Source organism: Argopecten irradians, chromosome 10 (genome assembly GCF_041381155.1).
Source record: "Argopecten irradians isolate NY chromosome 10, Ai_NY, whole genome shotgun sequence".
Lineage (NCBI taxonomy): Eukaryota > Metazoa > Mollusca > Bivalvia > Pectinida > Pectinidae > Argopecten > Argopecten irradians.
The window spans coordinates 30341141-30363182 of record NC_091143.1 but is presented as its reverse complement, the minus strand read 5'-3'; the positions used below and the strand labels follow the sequence as shown (position 1 = coordinate 30363182).

The 22042-nt window shown below is 35.4% G+C and overlaps 1 protein-coding gene across 2 annotated transcripts in view; it reads left to right on the top strand.

Annotated features, from left to right (window-relative positions):
- Positions 1 to 21669, top strand: part of LOC138333629 (uncharacterized) — a 98224-nt gene extending 76555 nt beyond the window's left edge. For both annotated transcript variants that reach the window (XM_069282115.1, XM_069282116.1), the window contains exon 3: positions 19548 to 21669. In XM_069282115.1, coding sequence (XP_069138216.1) covers positions 19576 to 20814 — 1239 coding nt within the window. In that variant the 5' untranslated portion in view covers positions 19548 to 19575 and the 3' untranslated portion in view covers positions 20815 to 21669. The remainder of the gene's footprint in view (positions 1 to 19547) is intronic.
- The last annotated feature ends 373 nt before the right edge of the window (positions 21670 to 22042 follow it).

Here is a 22042-nt window from a genome sequence, read left to right as displayed (position 1 = left end):
TCGTATTAAGCGCGCCCTGTCAAATTATCCACCAGAAACAGAAAATTACTATAAAGAACGGTTAACTATCTCTATTTGTGGGTGAATAGGAAAGCTGTTTGATTTCACGGGCTTTTCCCCTAGCGATATACATCTCAACATTCCGTGTTTTGTTTAAAAGCAACAGATTTTTTTTGTTTAAGATATGACAGGAATTAAGATTGAATAATTCGATAGAACAGTCAAATGGGACTAGTGCTTTACTCAAAGCAGAATTATTTACACCCTTTCGATTTAAAACCGCTGTGTCTTACTTTCCTTTTTTACCAAATTTTCATTTAGATGCCTTCTTGATAAATCCATAGGCGATATAAATTTTATTTTAAAGATTGTTAAAGTCCGATCTATTATCTTCAAAGAAAGAAAAAAAATAATCATTGGCACATAACTGCTGAAACGAAAAATAAATATGTGACTTTATTGTGAAAGATAGGAGTAATTACTGGATATTTTGGATGTATTTTAACGGACTTATTGCGTTCCCTACTGCTGTCAGGAAGGTTCTTATATCTGTCTAAGACACGCCTTTTATATAATATATATATATATGATAGATTCTGATCCTGCTAAAACTTCCTTTGGAAAATTATCTGTAAATGAAATCGTTGTTATATTGCTTTATCCTCTCAATTATGAAATGCATCTATTTAAAAAAAAATATGCATGATTCCTTTAACAATATACGTGGTTGGTTTGCTGGGTTGGTTAATTGGACATAACGTCCTAAAAATTATGGTCATTTAAAGATGTCCTTGTACACAATGTGTTGCTTATGTGAATGTATATTATGGGGGGCTGTGGTATGTTCGTGTGTATGCTGCTCATGTAGTCTTCGGTACTATACAATTTTTTTTATCACACACCGACGATTTGCAACAAATTCCCAGCAATGCCGTTTAATTACAAAACTGAATATTGCGAATATCAGTTTGTTCCCAATCATGGATTTGAGCTGTCGCCATCGCTATCGGCTCAGCTCTCTCTGTGATAAGGTCTTGTCAGAATTCCATGTTCGGTATCCTACATATTTCATCAACGCTAAAAGATATATTGCATAATCATGTTATTACTTTAATAAGAAATGTCAGCTTGTTTTTTTTTGCGAATTAATATATCCTGTCAGATATAAAATTGGAAAGGCTATGTTACCGGCAGTGTTCATGTACTTTTATCAATTTCAAAAGGATATGTTAGAGGAGAGAGAACAATTATGCTAATACTAGTCTAACACCAACGCTAGGACACAACATAATTTGACAAGTGGAAATAGTCGCCGTGGTTGTGAGGGAATTTGTTGACAAAAATCATGTTAATAAGGTACAAATTTAAATCAATCTAAACAAAACTTGTATTTGTTATATTGTATTTGTATTGTCTTAGATAACTGATTTACTACAGTACCATACATTTGAACTCTGAGATCGATATGTGTGGTCTATTGTCTAGACCTTACTTGATATAATCCTTGGTGACCCCTACCCAGTACGTGTGCGTGTGTGTGAATGCGTGTGCTGGCTGCATCTGTGTTTTAGGGGACTGCGGCATGTTTATGCGGTATCGCCTTGTGTTAATTTGAGTGATTGTCTATTCTTAATTTATCAAAACAGTGCACACTGCCGGATACCTCGAATTGAACACCACATTGTTCTAAAAAAGTCCATCTCATTATATGCTGATGAACGACCACTTCTATAGGCCCAGGTATGCTTTAACTAGGGAAAAGCCAGTCTGCAATTACGTTGCACCAGTTTTGAAAGTTTAGCATTCTTCAGAAATAGCAAAGTAACATTATCTGCTAATTAATTGGCAAACCAGTGGTTAATTCATGTGCTATTGGAGTAGCAGTAGGGTCGACACGTATAATTCTTTCAGGTGATATATGTGGCTACCAAATGCTGATTGTTGCATAGGTTTGCGTTTCAATATTCCGTCTTTGCATATTATAGAGTTAGCTCCCTTGCTGGTAGGTATCGATTGTTACGGCATTATTTTGTGAGCGCAATATTCACGTCGTTTTCTCCTAAAGTATGATGTTACGCTCGTAACACATGACGTCACAACAAATTCCTACCCGGAATACTACATTCCCCACTGCTTCACAAACAACGGTCTGAGTTTCGTTACATCTAGCTCTTTATTTCAATAGAGCACTTAATTTCTGTTATGAGATGTAAACTTAAACTTAATCAAACTCTTGATTAACAGAATAAATTAAACATAGGGTTATATAAGCATACCAAAATAGTAAATACACATTTACCGTGTACCTGCTGTTGTTCTATTTGTGTAGTGCAGTATCATTACATATATATAGCATCTTGCTAAAATCTCATGAACATCGTCGAAACAAGCTATCCAGACCTCTTTATTGAATTAAAGCACCGTGCGATGTACAAATCGTTATTGAGTAGGTAAAAGCTCATTAGAGCGTATCTAAACGCTATATAAACGTACCAGTTTGATCTGTGTACCGAGCACTGCCTAATCACAGCTGACTGTAACATGACGATCTAAAACATAATCATAGTTAGCATCCACTGGAGTACATAAAGATATTTCTGAGAGACAATAGTTGAGATTCCTAATAGGGTCAGCATAGACACCTCAAGTGGACGTCATGGTTGAGGAAATACTTACTTATTTTTACTTTGGTCATAGCGACCTCGTACAGGTAAGTGAAAGTAGATTTACTGATCGGTGTTTTTAATTGACATGCTTCGTTGATTCTGGAATTGCACTTTAGAACATTCTTACACCGTATAAATGTATTTTTCATGATTAAACACACGTGTTGTTCAATATATTAAAACATATTTTTAGTTATCTATCATGTATGGATTTATTTGCTTTGTTGACCATGTCGATTTGTTTACAAATATATAATTATGGTAATGATGAGTGGTATTCTATCACGATGTGTAAGTGATACACTCTGCGACATCATCTGTATCTCCAAGATACATGTACAAATTAAAATTATGCATGTAAAATTGTAATTACTTTAAATCACAAAACAACTCTATCTTTTCTTGTCACACCACTTTAAATAAATGTTTATCATTATAATCCATGTACTAATTTATAATTTTGTTATCGCGTCTCAACAAATACATCACCTTCCCGATAACGTCTTGCAGATATGCTTTCCAAATTGTATTGGTAATAATATACATGTACTATAATAGATTGTATATGTTAGTATTAGATAAGCATGGTGTTTAAAGCGTGTACAACAAATTGGTACTCACGCACTTGCAAGTGCAAGTTTTGTAAGATAGGCGACAAGATGTCTAGAACGAATATACGTACCCGGCCTAGTGTATCTTTCGGCCGGGTACGAATTGGTCCCTATGTGTCGTAGTGGACCACTGCCTCCGAAAATCAATTGGGCATAGTTTTCTGTACTTTTTTGTAGGTTTCCAATTATTTTATGCGTATACATGCATTTACATATTATTTTTGTCCAAAACAAACATAACTACCATTCTTAATATCTACCGTACCGCTCACAAGACGTCAAATTCACAATTTGTGGACTTGCCGTATAAATTCCCTTCAGAAAGACCTTCATATGTATTATGTAAAAAATAATGCCTCGATGAGAATTTGATATTTTATGTGGTTCAGTTTTATTGCCTAGTAGGTAAGCGATATCAAACAAGTACGATAAAAATGCAAACAAACGTTTTATAATGGTTTGCATAATCATTACTTTGCTCCATTAGCAGTAATAGGCACCAATTGTAGCTCTAAAGACGACACCATTTTCTATCGAAAAGTCTTTTGAGCTACAATATTGGAGCTACAAGATTTCTAGCTTTGTTTTCTGACAATACGTAATTCATCGCATGTCACAATATATACGCAATGGAATTTTTGTATGGTGCAATATGTCATACGAATGTTGCTTTAACAATGAGTATATATTATCCATATAACAATTCTAAAGTTAATGACTTGAAATAAGAATATGTCTTACATTAAAGTAATAGATGCAGTCAGAATAAACCATATAAGACCTAAACTTAATTAAGCTGTTGAAATTGTGAACATGTGATAAAATAACATTTAACACAATACCGACCTTACGATTCTCGTCTTCGTGAAAACCAAAACTTTTATTTCTCCTTATTGATACTGCACGTGTACAATAACTTTGATTATGTTATTTTTGTTTGTTTATAAAATAGAACAATATGCGTACAGTTGTTTTTGTGTATATCCGTGCCCGTTATTATGCATTCCCTATTTTTGAATTAAAATTTACTTTGTAACCAATGTGACATTTTTCATATTCCAAATTATGACGCCGCTCCTATTGTTGACTGCGTCACAATCGTGGGTTCTTCATGATTGATTTTTTTGTCCCGAGCTGCCTTCAATTAATGCCAAAATAAATGGCATTTTTGTCACGATTCAGGCCAAGTGTGAAGAAAAAGTTTCTCCTTTTTGATTTGTTACATTAAGTGTTGTTCACTGTTTGGAATTTGGAAACAAATGAGGACATTTAACTATCATGGTCATCATGGTATTCTGGCTTTGATGACTATTTCATTCTGTGTACGAAGCGGTAATGGTGAAGATAAATCAGGAATCATCACGATTCACTCTGGTTAATTATGCATCCAAAATTGTAATTACTCGAGATTAATACACCAAAATAGCTCATCTTTTTCTTGTTACATCAATATCATTACTTTAATTATTTTTTATCTTTACAACCAATGTACTAATTTCCGATGTCGCTAATACGTCTCCACCAAGGCATAACCTTACCGATAACGTCTTGATGTTCTGTTTAACAAATTATATTGGTATCCCTGTACTAAAATAGAGTTTAGATATGACTATTTGATATGCATGATGTGCGTGCAACAAATTGCGTAATTGCTACTTGCATGTGAATGCAAGATATACGACGAGATATTGAGGTTCGGTTGTTTTCCTGGAAAACCTAATATTACTTAAAGAGTGGCGTCGCTAGCAGGAAATGAATGTGCACGCAAATTGTAGTCCGAGCGCCGAAGGCGCGATAAATTTTGGTATTTGGGGGTCAAGGGCGGTCCCCCCTCCCCCCTGGAAAAAAAATTGCGATTTAGAATAACTGAGATGAATTTTACGATGTATTTTTTTATAATTCTAAAGCATTCTTTACGTGGTAATTTTCGAAAAAAATAACATTGAAAACGGATTAATTCATATTGCAGATTGAAAGTTACCTACATTTAGAAATTATAATTGCAAATGTCGTCGTATCATTATGCTAACATGTACTGAATTTTGCCAAACACGGCGTGTCTTTGGTGACTGTCTTACTACACTGCAATTAAATGGTAGGCCTAGAGCAATTTTGATAATTTTGTAAGAAAACAGAGTTTTAATAGATTTTCAAGTCAATTTCTTTATGCATGTAAGTGCTGATACTCTCATTGGATCATTTCTACACATGAAAACGCATAGTTAAACAGTTCAATTGAATGCACGTCTATGGGCATGTCTTGGTGCATATGTAACAGAGCCAGAACCCATGCTCGCAAGTTTTAGGGCCCTAAGGCGTTTCATAACACTCTAGTATGTTTCTTTCTGCTGTTGCCGTTGTTAGTGGCATGGTTCTTACTCCTGCGATACGTTGATAATTCCTGAACATTCATAAACAATTCATGAGTTATTCATGAATAAAAACAATTCATGAGTTATTCATGAATAATTCATGAATAAAAGTCAAGAATATTCTTCAATTATTCATGAATATTTCCATGCAATTCATGAACTTAAAACTTTATGAATATTTTAGGAATAATATTTCATGAACATTCATGAATCCTTTCATTCATAAATTCATGAACAATCATGGATTCATAAAACTTCATGAAGAGTTCATGAGAGTCATTTGATTCATGAACCACAATCTGCTAGAAGTCTTGAAAGTTCATGAATCATTCATGAATATCCATGATGTCATGAATACCATCTCGCAGGGGTAAGATCTGAAAGATCTTGTGTGTATTGGGATATAACTACTACTGTCTTGTTCCTGTCGGGTTTTCGGCTTAAAAACGTCAATTTTCTTACACGACCTCGCACCAACTTTTAGCGAGTATAATTGTAAACCCTGGAACGGAAACATAATTTTCCGGAAAAAGTTAATCTAAAAAGTAAAAATAAAAGGCGATTCGGATACCAAATTAAAATGTATAATGTTAGTCTCGGTAACGTGTAGTTATGATTTTTTTTAAATTGATTGATGTGCACGCAGTTGCGTTTTTGCGTCAATGGTAGCTACGGGCTATATGCTGATTTCATCAAATGTACGCTATTATCTATTCCTTCTTTTTCAACTAAAACGAACAAGCTAATGTGACATTTTTCATATTCCGAATTATGACGCCACCCATTATTGTTGACAGCGTCACAGCGCGTGGGTTCTTTATGACTGATTCTATTTTCCCGAGCTGTCGTTGAATAACCCTTCAATTACTGCCGTAATAATTTTTTAGTTTGTCACGATTCAGGGCTAGTGCAAAAAGATGTCATTTCTCTCTTTTGATATGTTAAAAGTGTTTGATGTAAATACTGTATTCTAATTTTCGGATAATATTTCGCGATTTACTTTTAATCCAAGACAGTACTTAGTATGTTTTGCAGATTAAAAAAGAGTTAACATTTTGCAATATAGGTTTTAACTTGTAAATAGTAATGTGTAGAGACACACCTATACCAATTCTCGTTGAAACTCAAAAACTATCCCATTTCAATTGTTACATAATTTTTGTAAACATGCAGCTGTTTTTCTTCTGCATTGACGTATCAGAAACTAATGATATGTATTTGGCCTCTATATTCGTTCCTTTTACTACGACATGAGAATAATTCCATGGAGATTTAAAGTTTCCAAGGTTTAATTAAACGGTGTCGAGTGTCGACTCACTGTCACTGGCATTGAACGACATGGTAAAAACAGAAACACGAAACAATTGATTTAACATATTACAATGGCAGATAACATCAAATTGAACATTTCCCCCGCCATTGGTGCTTCTCTCAGCAATTAAGGATTTTTTTTTTCGTAAGGAAATCCTAAACGTCCTTGACCTATTTTGCTTTATTTTTCATTCATTGTTTTGGTAAATTAATCGTCAATGATCTAAAAGTCCCTGAATGGTTTTGTGTCACGAAATAATATCTCTAGAGTAACAATTTACTAAAAGTTAAAAAAGGGGACATTTTTAAATCTAGCATGTAGAAAGTAAATTTTGTGTTTAAGTGCTTTATTTTGCTGCCTTTGGGGTAATATTGATTCGATAACAGGACCTGCAAGGTTTATGGCAAAGGGAAAGTTCGAGTGCCCGGTAATTAATTATATATCATTGAAGAAACTTACATGTTTGACATGAAATGACGTTTTACTTCGTAAGCTATTTGTCTGAGTGATTATTTCCGCCGATTCAAACGAATCTAAATTTAAATGACATTTTTTTTAATAAATTCTAATTTGGCGATTTTTGTATTACGTATGCATATTCACTTTCAGTACTATACAGTTATTACTTTCGCGAGATATCGCTGGTTTTAAGTATATAGACATATTTATCTATTGATATTTTACCCGAATATATCGATACTTTTATATTTGTTTTTTTCCGGCAAGTTATTCATCAGCATTGTTGATCATTTTGAATGTTGAAGGACCAAAACCATCTATATTTGATCAGCTTGGCATAAATAACTAGTTAATTAGCGATTAAACACAGTCAATTAAAACGAAACTACGTGGGAAGTAAACAAATTGCCCAAATAAAATCCCGACCTAATCAAAAATAGATTAAGTTAAGTGATAACCAATCAATCTTTTTCACATTGAATCCATGGATTTGTAAGCCAGCAAATAAGACGTATTTGCGCAATTCCTTAATATTGAACTGGCATATATTTATCAATAATGAATCTTTGATGAGGTCCATATTGTGTTATAATGTCCTGGCAAAATTAAACAATAAGCGAAGGCGTAACCCGATGTCATTATTTTATATTCTACCAGGGCGTTAAACACCAAATGGATAAAATCAAAGGTCCTTAAATTTTATATTTGATATGCAGTTTCTTTGGCCGATGTCAAATTGATTATCTGATGTGCATGTAACATGTTAACTACAGTAAGAACAATGGTCATAGGACGGCACCCTGAAGAACTCTACGTTTGGGTAATATAACTCACAGGTGCAATATCAACCAAGATACAATATTGACTCAATGTTTCTTAAAGTTATATTTCATGCTTTCACTGTAACGGTTTTTCGCTTAAACATTTGAAATTTGAACATGCACATGTAACTTGATGATTTAGCTCCACAAAAGTATGTCGGCCTATAAAAGAGCCGAAATCTACGGATCATATATGGCTGGTTTTGTATCTTTAAGTTAATATATAAAAGAACAAGGGAACCAACGGCTCGCTTGAAAGAGGTACACCTGCCTCTACAAAAGTCGCCTGTATTCCGTTAAACATTGATATTTATATGTACATATTAAATACCAATATATTCTTAAATAAATTTTCGACATGGAAAACACAACTTCAAACACGAAATAATATATTAACATACCTTTATTTCACTATGAACGTGGAAAATGCATTCAGATTTCCTCACTGTCGTTATGCTTGTCCACTACCTAGATGGAAGCTGTGGTATGTTTGTGTTGTGTCCCCTTATTAAACTTGTATAGTCTATTTTATTTGCAATGTTAAAAATGAACAAGCACAAACAAATTTTCATAAGCATAATATATAATTTTGTACAAACTACGTTTAATGCACTTAGTCTTGTACATGAGTAGCATACGTCTTGGTAAACTACCGGTATGCCTACAGACCTCAGACTTCATTTTTTACCTAGATGGCGCTTCACACATTCTACCATGGATAAGCTAGCTAGACTCCTCCGGTCAAATGATCTCAATTAACAAAAAGAATATTGCTATCTTTATTAAAAAGGCAAATGAAGAGAGGTCAGAAATTAGGTTATATACATAATATTATGGATCATAGATCAAACCAAATGTCTATATGTAAGATATATTCGTTATTTACATTTGTTTATATTAATGTCGAAGTATTCTTAAACGGTAATATAGGCTGGAGGCTTTTTTGTGCAAATAACCGTTGTTATTGTTATTTGTATTGATATGCTTTCCAGGTGTCAATGTTTAAAACATGCATTTTATGATATTATAAGTCAACCAGCAGTCCACGAGGACATCCATTTCGTTAATTTTGATATCACGTTATTTCTTAGTGCTGAACCTAAGCCTAAACTATGACGTATATTTAAGTCAGAATTTAATCTTATTTCTTAAATGCTTTACGACCATCGATGTATGCAATTACATCTCAATCATTGTTTTTAATCTTTAATAAGATATGCTGTATAATTATCTCCTTCTATAGAATGCGTTTCATATACTTTTATTCAAGAGGTGTTGACATTGATAATTGTGTTGTATACGATTATATTAATAAATAGGCTTAGTGTTTCTAAGCAGATTTACCGATAAACTAAAAAATTTCAGTGGTTTGCTACACTCATCAAAGTGAAGAAATCGCGAATGCTATGAGTTGGTGCTTAAAATACTGCAACATTGATTGCACTCGATTACGCTGAAGAAATTAGGTTCTTCAAAGTGTAACTCTTATAACAAATGTGTGTTTGATAGTGCTGTCCACATCTTCTACAGAGATCTACTCCCATCCATTTATGTTAGAGATAAGTTAACACGTTTGACAGCCTCGGTGCGTTCGGTTCGCACGTTCCATGGCCTAATGGACCTATATAACGAACATTTATTGCCGAAAGAATAATGAGAATTACTAATAGTTGAAGTTCGTTAGTTCAAGAGTTCGAGGTGAACGACTTAATTATGCCATCCCTGCAGAATAAAAAACGTCCATTTGGGAATCGTCGGAACATTTACCGAAGATGGCTGCACGTATCTTCTGGTACAGTGGTATTACTATTGCTTTCAACAATACGACCACTCTCCGGCACCATAAAACTTTCACAGACAGATTTTTACTCAAGTCTATGTCAAATCATACATTTGATTGAGAAATCAGTCAGTGAATAGTTTTATGGTGCTGGCACCGGGTTTCGATAATACCAAACGTCAATTGTTATTCATATATAAGGTTACGTGCTCGGCAACAGAGTATTTAGATTTGTTTTAAATGGAGATTTGTATGTCTTCCATTTGAAGCAAGTTATAATTACACACAATTTATTCATTTAAAAGATAGAACCGATATTTGCCACGACGAATGAAATCGGACTATGAATAGCTATGAACAATGACATTTTGACACATCACAATAATTACGTCAAAGCGTGATGCCACCGAAAGGTGGTATTAATTGACGGTAATTCTAATTCACTCACGTCGTTTGGCATCTTGAAATTGATGTACTGGTCGAATTGAGGAATGTACTGAGCGCACATAAAAGAATATTTGAGTTATGAGTTCCATACTCTTTTCTCATATTCAGGAAAAAGAAAACCATTTTCTCAAATAACTCAAAAGAGTCGCAAAACTGACAAATTAACTCATCGGCATATCTAATGTCTAATAGACTTCGTATATTTACCAATACCACATCAAATGAATCTGCTATGGCCATATACAATTATTAATTTACAGTTAAGCATTGGATGTAAGATAGGTAAGTTTTTTATAATGTTGGTGTTAAATAAAATATACATGTTCTTCTTGATTCGTCAGCAGGAAATTACAGCACATTTAACTTAAGAGAATAACTGCGTTTTTTACCATTATCCAAAATAATAGAGCTTTATAGAATTCATCAGTCATTGGGGATGTTTTAAAGTAAGTACTGGTTCCTAAGCAGTCAGATTTGTTTTTTGACGCACCGAATAGACATTTGAAAGGAGAGTTTATTTTTCTAATGAGAATACTTGTCGTAGCTATGATAAATACCACGAAAGTCCTCGTATTTATCATGCACAAAAGACAGATATATAATATTACTCTTTACGTGACCAAAACTCCATATATATTGAAATGTGCATTGCGTGAATGGATCTACACAAACATTAAAAAACACCAGCCCCGCAGGTAGGGCGTTGAAATTGTCCCTTCAACCCCGAATGCATAATTTTGAAAGGCGACTAAATATAACATATTTTTTTCTCTTCCTAATTAGGAGGCATCCTAATTAGGACATCATAAAAATAAACACAAAACAAAGAAAACAAAAACATGTTTGTTTCAAGTCCATTTCCGTCCACTCGATATGGGATCCACATGATGCCAAGGGTACTATCTACTAGGCTATACATTGTATTTAGGTCTACACTTGTCTGACAATCATTTTCAATTAATTCACCATCTGGGTCACCGAAACCGCGTGTAAATACCGACTGTTGCAGCACGTGGATACATTAATTCGAGTAATGACTGATTTCCTGGAAAGAGGGATTTGCCTAAGAGGTTGGCAACTGTTCAGAAGTCAATCACCTCTACCAATCATGCTAAGCATTAGGCTGTCAGGTGTTTATTAAAATCACGAGAAATAAGACGATTAAGTCTGAACTTATATCAGTTACAGCAATACAGGGCGATAGCCATAAAAAGAACTTATTATTGTTCTCAGTCTGATTCTCCGTATATTTTCCTCTTATAATCTTAATGACGGTACACGTGTCTGTTGTTAAGAGGCCAAGGACCATGTGGGTATACTTACAAGTGGTGTCTGATATGTTCTGATAACTTGATTAACAACACTCTCTCCGTTTCGCGTAAATTGTACTTCTCTTTTTTTCATTTGCAATAATTCACATTGCCGTACGTTTTTTGCATATTACCCGCGGGCTATACGTTTTTGGTCACATCTTATGTTGTCTTATGCGGGTTATCTGCAGATGCGGGTTATCAGTGGAAACTACATGACTTACCAAATGACAAATATGCGGGCTATACGCTGTAAGCTATTACAGATACACAAAAAAGCTCAACTAACACTCTTACCAGGTTACATAAATTAAGTTTTTAAGTAACGAATATCAAACTTCGATAAAGGTCTCGGTTGTCATGTCAAAAGTGCATTTCGTGACTTTTAGAATTTATAAAACAGGGAAATGTGGAATAAGTGTTAAATCAAATTTGATATCAATTGTTCACTTATCTATAAAGTGTTTGCATTCTATAGCTGGGTGACACCAAAAATCTTAATCAATGAATAGTGGCAGCCATCAAGCTTCGTTAAGTTCAGTATAACAATTTACGGTTTCTCTCCATCTCTCTTTCTTGTTAGGATGTATTTTTCTCCATGGTGAATGCTTCTAGGCGATGTGGATCAAATTACATTGGGACTAATAATTCCACAAAAATGTTTGCCTACGTTCATTTGAGATATGTCTCTTACGGTGTCTTACAATGAGCAGCATATTGATAGCTAGTCATTTAATTATACATCATCATCCCGATTGATTGTCTCTCTGATGAGGCGGTCGATTGTATCAGGAGAGACTTGAGCGCCGTCACCGTAAGTTTAATAACTAGGCCAAATTTACGTCCAGCTTGACAGACATATATCTGAGGCACAATTAATAGCTGTGGTTGTAATTAAAATATACAAGTGATGACGGTGGGATTAGATTATCATTTGTAACCAAAGTTCTTGTTTTTCGTGTTCTTGTCTGATTAATTATAGTGGAGTTAAAGCAGGTTATCAACTAAGTCACATGACACTATTGGTCATTCTGATAATCCCTTGGTCGAACATTGAGAGATACATCGATTGGCACAGTTAATAATATTCAGGAATACTTCAGATCACTGAGGGTTTCAGAACCTCTTGACACGATGGCATGGAACGGATCTACAATCTTATGCTGAATAGAAGGATCTTATGGTTCGCCTTACGAACCAGATGAACGGTTAATAGAGCAGCAAAAACAATTACCTCAACCTTGATAGCCCGATATACAACTGTGAAAATTAATTAAAGTAGTCCATTCCAGGGTATTGACTTCTTTTATTCGTTCGCTCATGGTTGAGGAAAAGAATGGCACGGCAGTCAGCACAAACACTTTGTGTGTAGGAACGTTAGACCAGAGGGACGCTGCGTTAGCTCATTGCTATAGTACCAGATTGCAAAATAGTCTCCATTTGATTTTTTCTTTACTTGGTTGATGATAAAAGCGTATGACCGTCATCAATAAAGTTGTAATGATGTAACACCATCATTGTCCATTAGAGGCAAAGGACAGCATTGTTGACGGGGACATATGGTACGCCGACACGAAAATCTGGAATATGTTCAGTCTTACAACGAAGTATTAATGAGAGCGCCGGAAATGGTTGTCTATTGCCAGTTTGTCTCCATTTACCAATTTGCCATTGTAGTAAATAAAAACGGCGATTTTAGAGTTAGCGGCGCATTGCTATTGCAGACAGCGGCCGTATTGCTCCGTAATTGTTTATGATGTTCTGCTAAGTGTTGTGATTCCGCAACGATTTCACTGGGGAAATTACGTCAGCATTGTATTTGATCTCGTGTATATTGAACTCAAAATACAATATGATGAACATATACAGTTGAACTTTCTTTAACCTGTCATAGTAAGTGCAAGGAAAATCTCGACCGATTTAAAAAGCGTTCAGTTTAAAGATGTGAACCTGAACATCACGATCCGGATATTGTCGACCAGAACTTGATTTATACTTTATATATATCAGGACATGGCTTGATATAATTTTGCTTCCCGAAATGCGGCTGTTTGTGTTTTGGTTGCATATTTCATATTTTATTATCTCACTTAAAAATGCTGCCAAAGACACAGGATATCACACTCCACCTGAGGATCCCTTCAATGTCCGACACATAACACTATTGGTCGTCTGCCATCCATTTGTTTTGCTATTGGAATACGTCGGAGAGTTCCGTTACTCGAACGACTACTCTTGTTCAACGTACGAGGTACTCCGCATGGGAAAACACGATATATGAGCATACCGTTCCGAGGAATACACTATACAATTTATTGCCCTGACGGTAGGGAGACATGGCGCTTTGTTTAGCCAAGGCATGTCATATTTACGCCTCGGGAATGACTTATTTACGCCTCGGGAAATATGACTTACGCCTCGGGTATGACTTACGCCTCGGAAATATGACTTGCGTGGTAAATTAAGCGTCATGTCTCCCTACCGTCAGGGCAATAGATTGTTTATGATACCGAACAAATAAAGTTTTTTTCCGCGCTAGATTACAAGTCTAACGTAATGGCTAGACTTTCAGTTGTTTGCCCAAAACGTTAACATTGTTACCGTATTGGGCTAACGTTACGGTTATTGTTAAATCAGAAGTTAGAACTACCGTATCTTTCAGCCAAAATCAACTCCCTTTTAGCATGTTACGTTAATTGTAATTGAGTTATCTATATCCTTTATCATAAGAACATTAAACAGTGCATTTCCTGGGACGAAAGCGTCGTCTGCCATCCATTTTGTTTGTTATCGGAATACCTCCGATAGTTCCGTTACACGAACGACAACTCTTGTTAAACTTACGAGTGTCTCCGCATTGGGGAAACATGATTTTTGAACATGACGTACAGCGGGATACACGATGTTTTGTTGCCATCACACATGACGTCTCTCGACCAATCAGCGACTGTGACTCATCAGTGAGGTATATTAAAATGTCTTATCGTTCTCACGCGTGACGTATCAGCGACTGTGATTCGTCGTTGAGTTATAATATATTTTTTTAACAGAGGGTTAAACAAAATTAGCCAACCAATCAAACTTTTCGAACGTCCTCCCTGTATAGTAAAGAGGTTTAACGATAAATAGTGTTATTTCTCTAATTCTGTTATTGGTCAAAGTCCGTGAGATTGGGAGGGATATATGAAAGTAACAGCAACACACCAAAGTAATTCTTTTCCTTTTCCCAATGTTTATTTTTTTGTAATTCATCTTCGGCATATACAATTAATCAGGGTAACAATATAAAGTATATTTTCCTTTGACCATGTCAACGTAGTTATCACTGTTTATTGGTTTAACAAGTTTATTAGACTTTTCTCATTCTCTTAACTACATTGGGTCCTACGACTGAGACCTCATTAGCGTTCAATGCAATGACAGCATGTCCCATAAACCCCTGTCGAATAGTGAGACTCCGAGTTCTAGCAAAATGAAATACTTAAATTGAAAACAGCAGATAAAAAGCATGTTTAAAACACAAAATGGGTGGATGAAAGCATTTTTACGGTCTAGATCGTAAATGCAATCGATGAGAAAACTACAAACTGGAAACTGAGGCCGGTATCAAAACAACTTTGAGTAGCCATCCTTGCACAAATAATTCAAAGTGTCTTTCGGGATGAGCGACTTTAATTGAAGGTAGCAACTTGACGTAGTGGCCATTAGCACAGAAATTCCAAACAGGTTCTGGCTTAATTTGTTGAAAACGACGTATATAGCATTTATGAAAAGGCAATACGTCATCGATTGGTAAAGCATGCAAACAAATCTATACCACATCTTAATTCATATACTTAATCACACTTGTAAAACGCAGGTAGTTACATTCTGATGCAGAACTTGAAAAGGAAATCCTTTTTTATTTGCGCCAGTGTCGTTTAAATGCCTTACGTAATACCTGCATCTAATTAGTTTATCATGTAAATTTAGGGACGATATTACTCCCTTATACAAAAAATTGTGTTAGGTAAGCATTCATGCCTCAGCAGTGTTGTATCAAGTAGTTTATGTCAATGCTCTCACAAGTTGAAGCATGCTACTTACTTTCTACCCTTATATATCAAATGATTGATGTCTATATATGCACACATCAAATACTTGATTTCACTCCATGTCTTGTCTAGTTGGGTTGGTCATGGGTGATTTGATTTGCGTTCACCGTCATTTATCACATGGACCTCGCTATGGATAACGTGTGTCTTATTTATGCAAATGCAGTCCAGTCAGGTGTGATACGTTTGATTTCCCAGCACTGTCAGATTGTTCAGCAACTTTTGTCAACACGACAGCGTTAATGCTCAAGCATTTGTTATACTGTAAAAATTAACTTGTTTCTTCATTGCTTTACAATCACGAGTACAAAACAACGAAATTTTGTAGTCCAATTGTCTATATTGCGATGTTACTGCATGATTGAATTACTGTCTCAATCGTATTAAACCTAATACTTTAAAAACCTAATACTATAAAAACATTATAAAGTGTGTATTTCTGTAAGATTTATAAGTGTATTTCAATATCACGTCTACACTGTGTGCTCGATAAGATGGTTGGTTTAGTATCCTATTAACATAAAGATTCATTTATCAGTTAATGAGAACCGGAGTATCCGAAAAAAATCATACGTATCTGAAATACCGAATACAACATATTCAAAAAATGTTTTAACTGCTATTATGTACAATTTAATAAACGATTTATCATCTTAACGTGTCTTCTTTATGTTTCATCTACGTCACTTTACTGAAAATGATGCTACACAAGGGGAACTATTGACACGACAGATGTAGTATTTAACACGTAGAACAATTAAATTGAAAGGTAACCGCATCAGGACGACTGTGATGTCACACCGTAATGTCAGAAACTATTTTTTTTTTAATTTTGGATTAAAATCGCTGTTTTTTTTATTGTTTATGATATATATCAACATCAAATGTTATTTAAGCGGATTATACAGATGGCGGACCTACTTCCTTTTATCTGAAACGTACTGACAACTAAACGAATGTGCTAACTTGTAAAATGATAATTTTTTTCATTTGAAATGAAAATAACCCAGTGAAACTAGCAAATGTTTGGATGGAATTCTTTATGCTTCTCTCTTTAGGAAATCATTTAACACGAAAAGGAATTTAAACAAGTGACAAAGGTAGAGGAAATCGTTTCCCTGTACAAAGATTTTAACGGAAATGGAGTTTTAAAAGCTGTTCAGGACTGTAAAATGGTCCTTTTTTCATTTTGAAGGAATACAAAATTGTAACCATCGGTCATAAATTAACACTTCCTTGTCGTATTAGGTTTCAAGATCGAATAGAAACGTCTGTTAATAATCAGAATAAAAATCAAAGGGTTTGACAGAATATATAAGTCATTTTGAAATATTCCCTGCTTAAATACCAATGGATTTGGCATATAGCGTATATTTTAGAGCCAGAAGATGATTTTTTCACATTTGAAACCTTCATTAGAGATGTATTTATAATTAATCTCAACAGCATTTCTTGATATTCACTATTGTTATTCGTATTTCGATACTGTATCGTTTTTCACTACCTTTCACCTAGCCGGCCGGGGTTCGATCCCCGGCACGGACGTGAAAAGGTTAGGGGTCACCTGCCCGATCATGTGGGTTTTCTCCGGGCACTCCGGTTTCCTCCCACACTAAGATCCCTCGCGCGCTTACATCCGGGCAATCAAGAGTGATTTACATAAGTTGTATAACTTGTTTCGTAATCGATGTAAAATAAATAAAGTTTATATTTATACTGTATTGTCTTTGGTAAGACAAGGTCTGACATGATAACCATTATGACATTGAAAACAGTAATTGTATTTGTTCATTAGCTTCCTTGGTCTTTGATGTTATGTAAAACAATATGTTTGATTGAAACAATAAAGCTCTGTTAGGAGTTACCATTTACAATTCTATAGAATAAGAAGTATATACTCAGGGGTTCGCTCAGTGTCTTGATTTTATCTTTGATTTACAAGGATTTTTTTTTTCTGAAATAGAATCTCATTACGTGATTTTTACAATAACAAAATTCACGTATTATATCAGAAACGCTACATGATAACGTTCTTCCGATACCGTTTTCTTCTCATTACATTTCTTGGTTGTCTTGAACAAGCAAATACTTTGAAACACGTGCTATGATGCATGTTAAATCAATTGCCTTGCATGGGTTCTTCAAACGTCGGTATGTGCTTAATTTATCTAACATTAACATTAACAGTGTGAAAGATCATTCTAAAAAATAATTGAATATGTCTAGTATCTGTTTAGGGTGATAACGAACGTTCTACTTATCTGCAGGAATAATTATTTTACTCACAAAACGAGAGAATCAAGATTAGATATCGTAGAGGGGCGAAGATGGAATGCTTAATCTTTTAACTTTATGATGTTTCCAGTCTACAAAAGAAAAGTTTTATCATTTTCTAGCAGACGAAGTCTTATATATAAAACATTGGGTCGTTCAAAGCTGGAACTGCTGTTAAGAATAAAATTGGTCTATAATGTTATTGACTGCCACAAGCCATTATAAAAACTATCGTATTTATGCTATGAATAATTAGCAAACAGAATAAAAAAATATTATCACAGTTGAGGATGTTTGTTGACGAATTCGACCCTAGAACAAAAAGACTTCAAAAAAGGAGATAGGCCTTATTGGCAGTAGATTACGGTATGGGTAATATCGACTGGTTTCGCTGACAAAGGACATTTATTCATGACGCGATTATGATGTCTGTGCATACAAATACTACGTGCATAAGAGGAGAGACATGATCTAGTATATCAGTGCAGCGTGAGACTGATAATTTCCCCAGCCTCATGGACAATGTATAACTAAAAATGAATAATGTTATAGACAGATTTTCCCTAGTTCCTCCCTATCTGACCAACGCTGTCAATGTGGCGACACAAAGGCATTTAAAAACCCACAACAGTACGGGTTCTATGAAATTAAGAAACTAGATTTATTAAAGGGGAGCCTGCTTTATACCTTACATTAACTTATGCGGCCTCTGATAAGTTTGACTTTAACCAATACCGTTTTATTTGTGGCAACTGAAGGAACAAATCTTAATAAAAATACAATATATATAAGGCTTTGTTGCACGATAACAAGTTCGACATTAAACCTGGTATCGTTATATATGTATGATTTACAGTAATACCATTGGATTGGCCGTGTATTTTGCGGATCTGCGTTTCACAAATCTGCAAACCCAATGAACTCAAGTCAGCAAGTGAATGAGATGTAGTCAGGAGATACTTAAGTCAAATCACAAATGAATGGCTCAATAGTATGATAACGTCAAAGAGTATCATGTGTGGTACATTTCACATCGGCTGTCGGCCCACCCAAATCGTTGTCAGATTTTCCACTTTACCAAATAAGGCATTGGGGACGTCAGCACACAACTTAAAACGGGCAATAACAGCCTGATCGAGAAAGATTACGCCTGATTTAATGCTTACAATGCTTACTGGATCTGTCATTACTAGAAAAGGTGCAGCATATCTTAACTAAGCTATCTTCATCCAAAAACAAGAAAATGATATATCATCGAATGCCCATCATTGTTTTATCAACGATAAAATCTTACAAAACTACAATTGATATTTATTTGAAGTCGCTTCTAATGTATTAGTGTTTTTAGATAACTTAAGCAGTATTCAATACTGACGTCTTTTTTATTTTTGTATTTTCCAGCATGGTAGTCTCTGAAGAGTAATCCAACATGAGGCTGGTAGAAATGATGAATTCCAGTATGGCAGAGGTGCCGGGATATAACTACAATGAGAACGCTACGCCCGAATGGCTGAAAGGGCCTTGTCCCCGCGCCGACAACTACAGCAGCCCTAGTTGGAACTGGTTCCTGTGTATCAGCGTCATCAACACGCCGCTAGCCTCGTTCCTGGATCGTTACGTCACGCCAATGTGGTTGCTGATTGGTTTTGTAGGAAACATAATCACGATGAAGATTTGGTCACACAGGCGGATGAAGCATATTAACACTTCTGCATTATATCTGACAGTTCTGGCGTCCACTGATTTGCTACTTTTGTTTCTGTACATCCAGCGGTACCTCCATTTTACATGGGGACTCCCCACCATCGACGTGCCCATATGGTGTCCTACATTCTTCGTGTTTTATATGTTCGCACAGTATATGAGTCCATTGCTCGTGTTTGGATTCACAACAGAGCGAATGGTTTCTATAGTAAAACCATTCAAAAGTGAACGATTCTCTCGGCATCATCGAGCACCGAAAGAAATTATCGCCATTGCGATATTTGCGTTTGGATTATCACTGCCACAGGCTCATGGATGGGTGTACAAAGATGGTGCCTGCGGTGGGTCACAGACGAAATTTTTCGAATACTGGACCTGGATTACAGATGTACTTCTCTTCTGTGTCATTCCTATCGCTACATTCTTTCTCAATATTTTTGTTCTTAGAGTTGCCGCAAAAGCGTCAGAACTGCGTAGAGAATCTACCTTGGGTCATTATGAGACCGATTCCATTTCCTCTTCACGACCATCGTCATCGACATCATCGCATCATCGACGCTCAAAAATAGCTCCGTCAACAGTTACCCTTCTGTGCATATCGTTTTATAGAATATTTACAACACTTCCGGTGGCCATTTTGTTTGCGTTACAGTTCAGTGTACCGGAAGGATCATACGATATTCCGGTGTACGAAATGGGTAACGATTCACAGTGGAGGGACTACTTCTCATGGTACACGGCCAAGACTATTATCGACACCATCGGATTGTCGCAGTATTCGTGTAACATATTTATCTACCTGCTCACAGCGAGACACTTCAGACATGAGTTCATCAACACGTTCCGTATCGAGGCGTGTTGTGGCCAAGAACAAAAACCTGGAAGTTTCCATCGACATACTTTCGTTACCAACGGTGGTGGTTATGGCGGAGCCTCCACTAGAATTACGGAATCGGACATGTGAGTTTGAATAATAGAATATGTCTAATAACTCCTCAATTGATCTCTAAGTGCGCATGCTCGACCAGATGTTTATGGATATTTAATTTGTACATGTCGGCGCTGGCTGTATAACCACTATCTGAAGCCGTCTGACCGTTTACAGACATAGCTAGTGCCGACCGTTTTACTTTTATTGCTCATCAGCATAAAGTAAAAACCTGCCTTAGCGACCACTGCTGTGTATAGAGACCACCTATTTAATCAGACTTGAATAAAACATCGATCGCAGTATAAAGACTTTCTACTTATTAATTGGGTAGTGTATATCCACAAGTTTAACTGTGTGAACATAAAAAGTGGTTTATTAATACTGTTTATTAAAGTAAAACGACTTCGTTTCAACGAAGAACATTGTTAACACAAGGTTTCTCGTCACTGGAGACTCAGGATAAAACATCAACAGTGGTTCCTACTTGCTATGAACATTTTGTATGAGTACTGTGGTAAACTAATTGTGCTAAATTTTATTGAACTGTATTGCTCTAGACGTTTCTATCTCGGTGATTTGGTGCATATCATACGTAAACAAAACAGCTTTTGATGGTATATTGCTCATCCTCATAGCAGATTTATTAATGGTAGCTATTTGTGCACACATATTGACTACTATAGATACCATATGCTTCTTGATATATGTGTTAATTTAAATGAATTATTCTCTTATCTATGTTTTGCTTGACCAAGTAAATTATTTGATTCAACAATTGATGTCTCAATCATTTAAATCGATTACATTTATTTCGTGAGTGTTTGCTGCATGTGATTCATAGCAGCATACACAACGCTGAAATTTCTATCAATAAATTTGTTATTTATCTGCAGATAATGTTCTTTTCTTTATGCTAATGGAATATTTCAGAAAACTATGAGAGTTCCACTATGTTTTGGTGCGGTATATCCGTGTTATCAAACAGATTGACAGAAAGACGGCCTAACGGATACACAAGCACGATAGAAACCGGAAGGAACAAATAATAACCGCAATATACGTACAAAAGCGACGACATGCTGCCGAGTTTAAGCAATTAATCCCCTTGTTACTTGTATTAGAGGAATATTGGTGAAAATATACCTTATGGGAAAATTGGCATTACTCTCTGACTATTAGAGATACACAGTAGCCAGATAGGTCATTTTGTTCGTCACAATTTAGTTGTGTTTTCGGAAAATTTAGAAGTACAAAACATGCT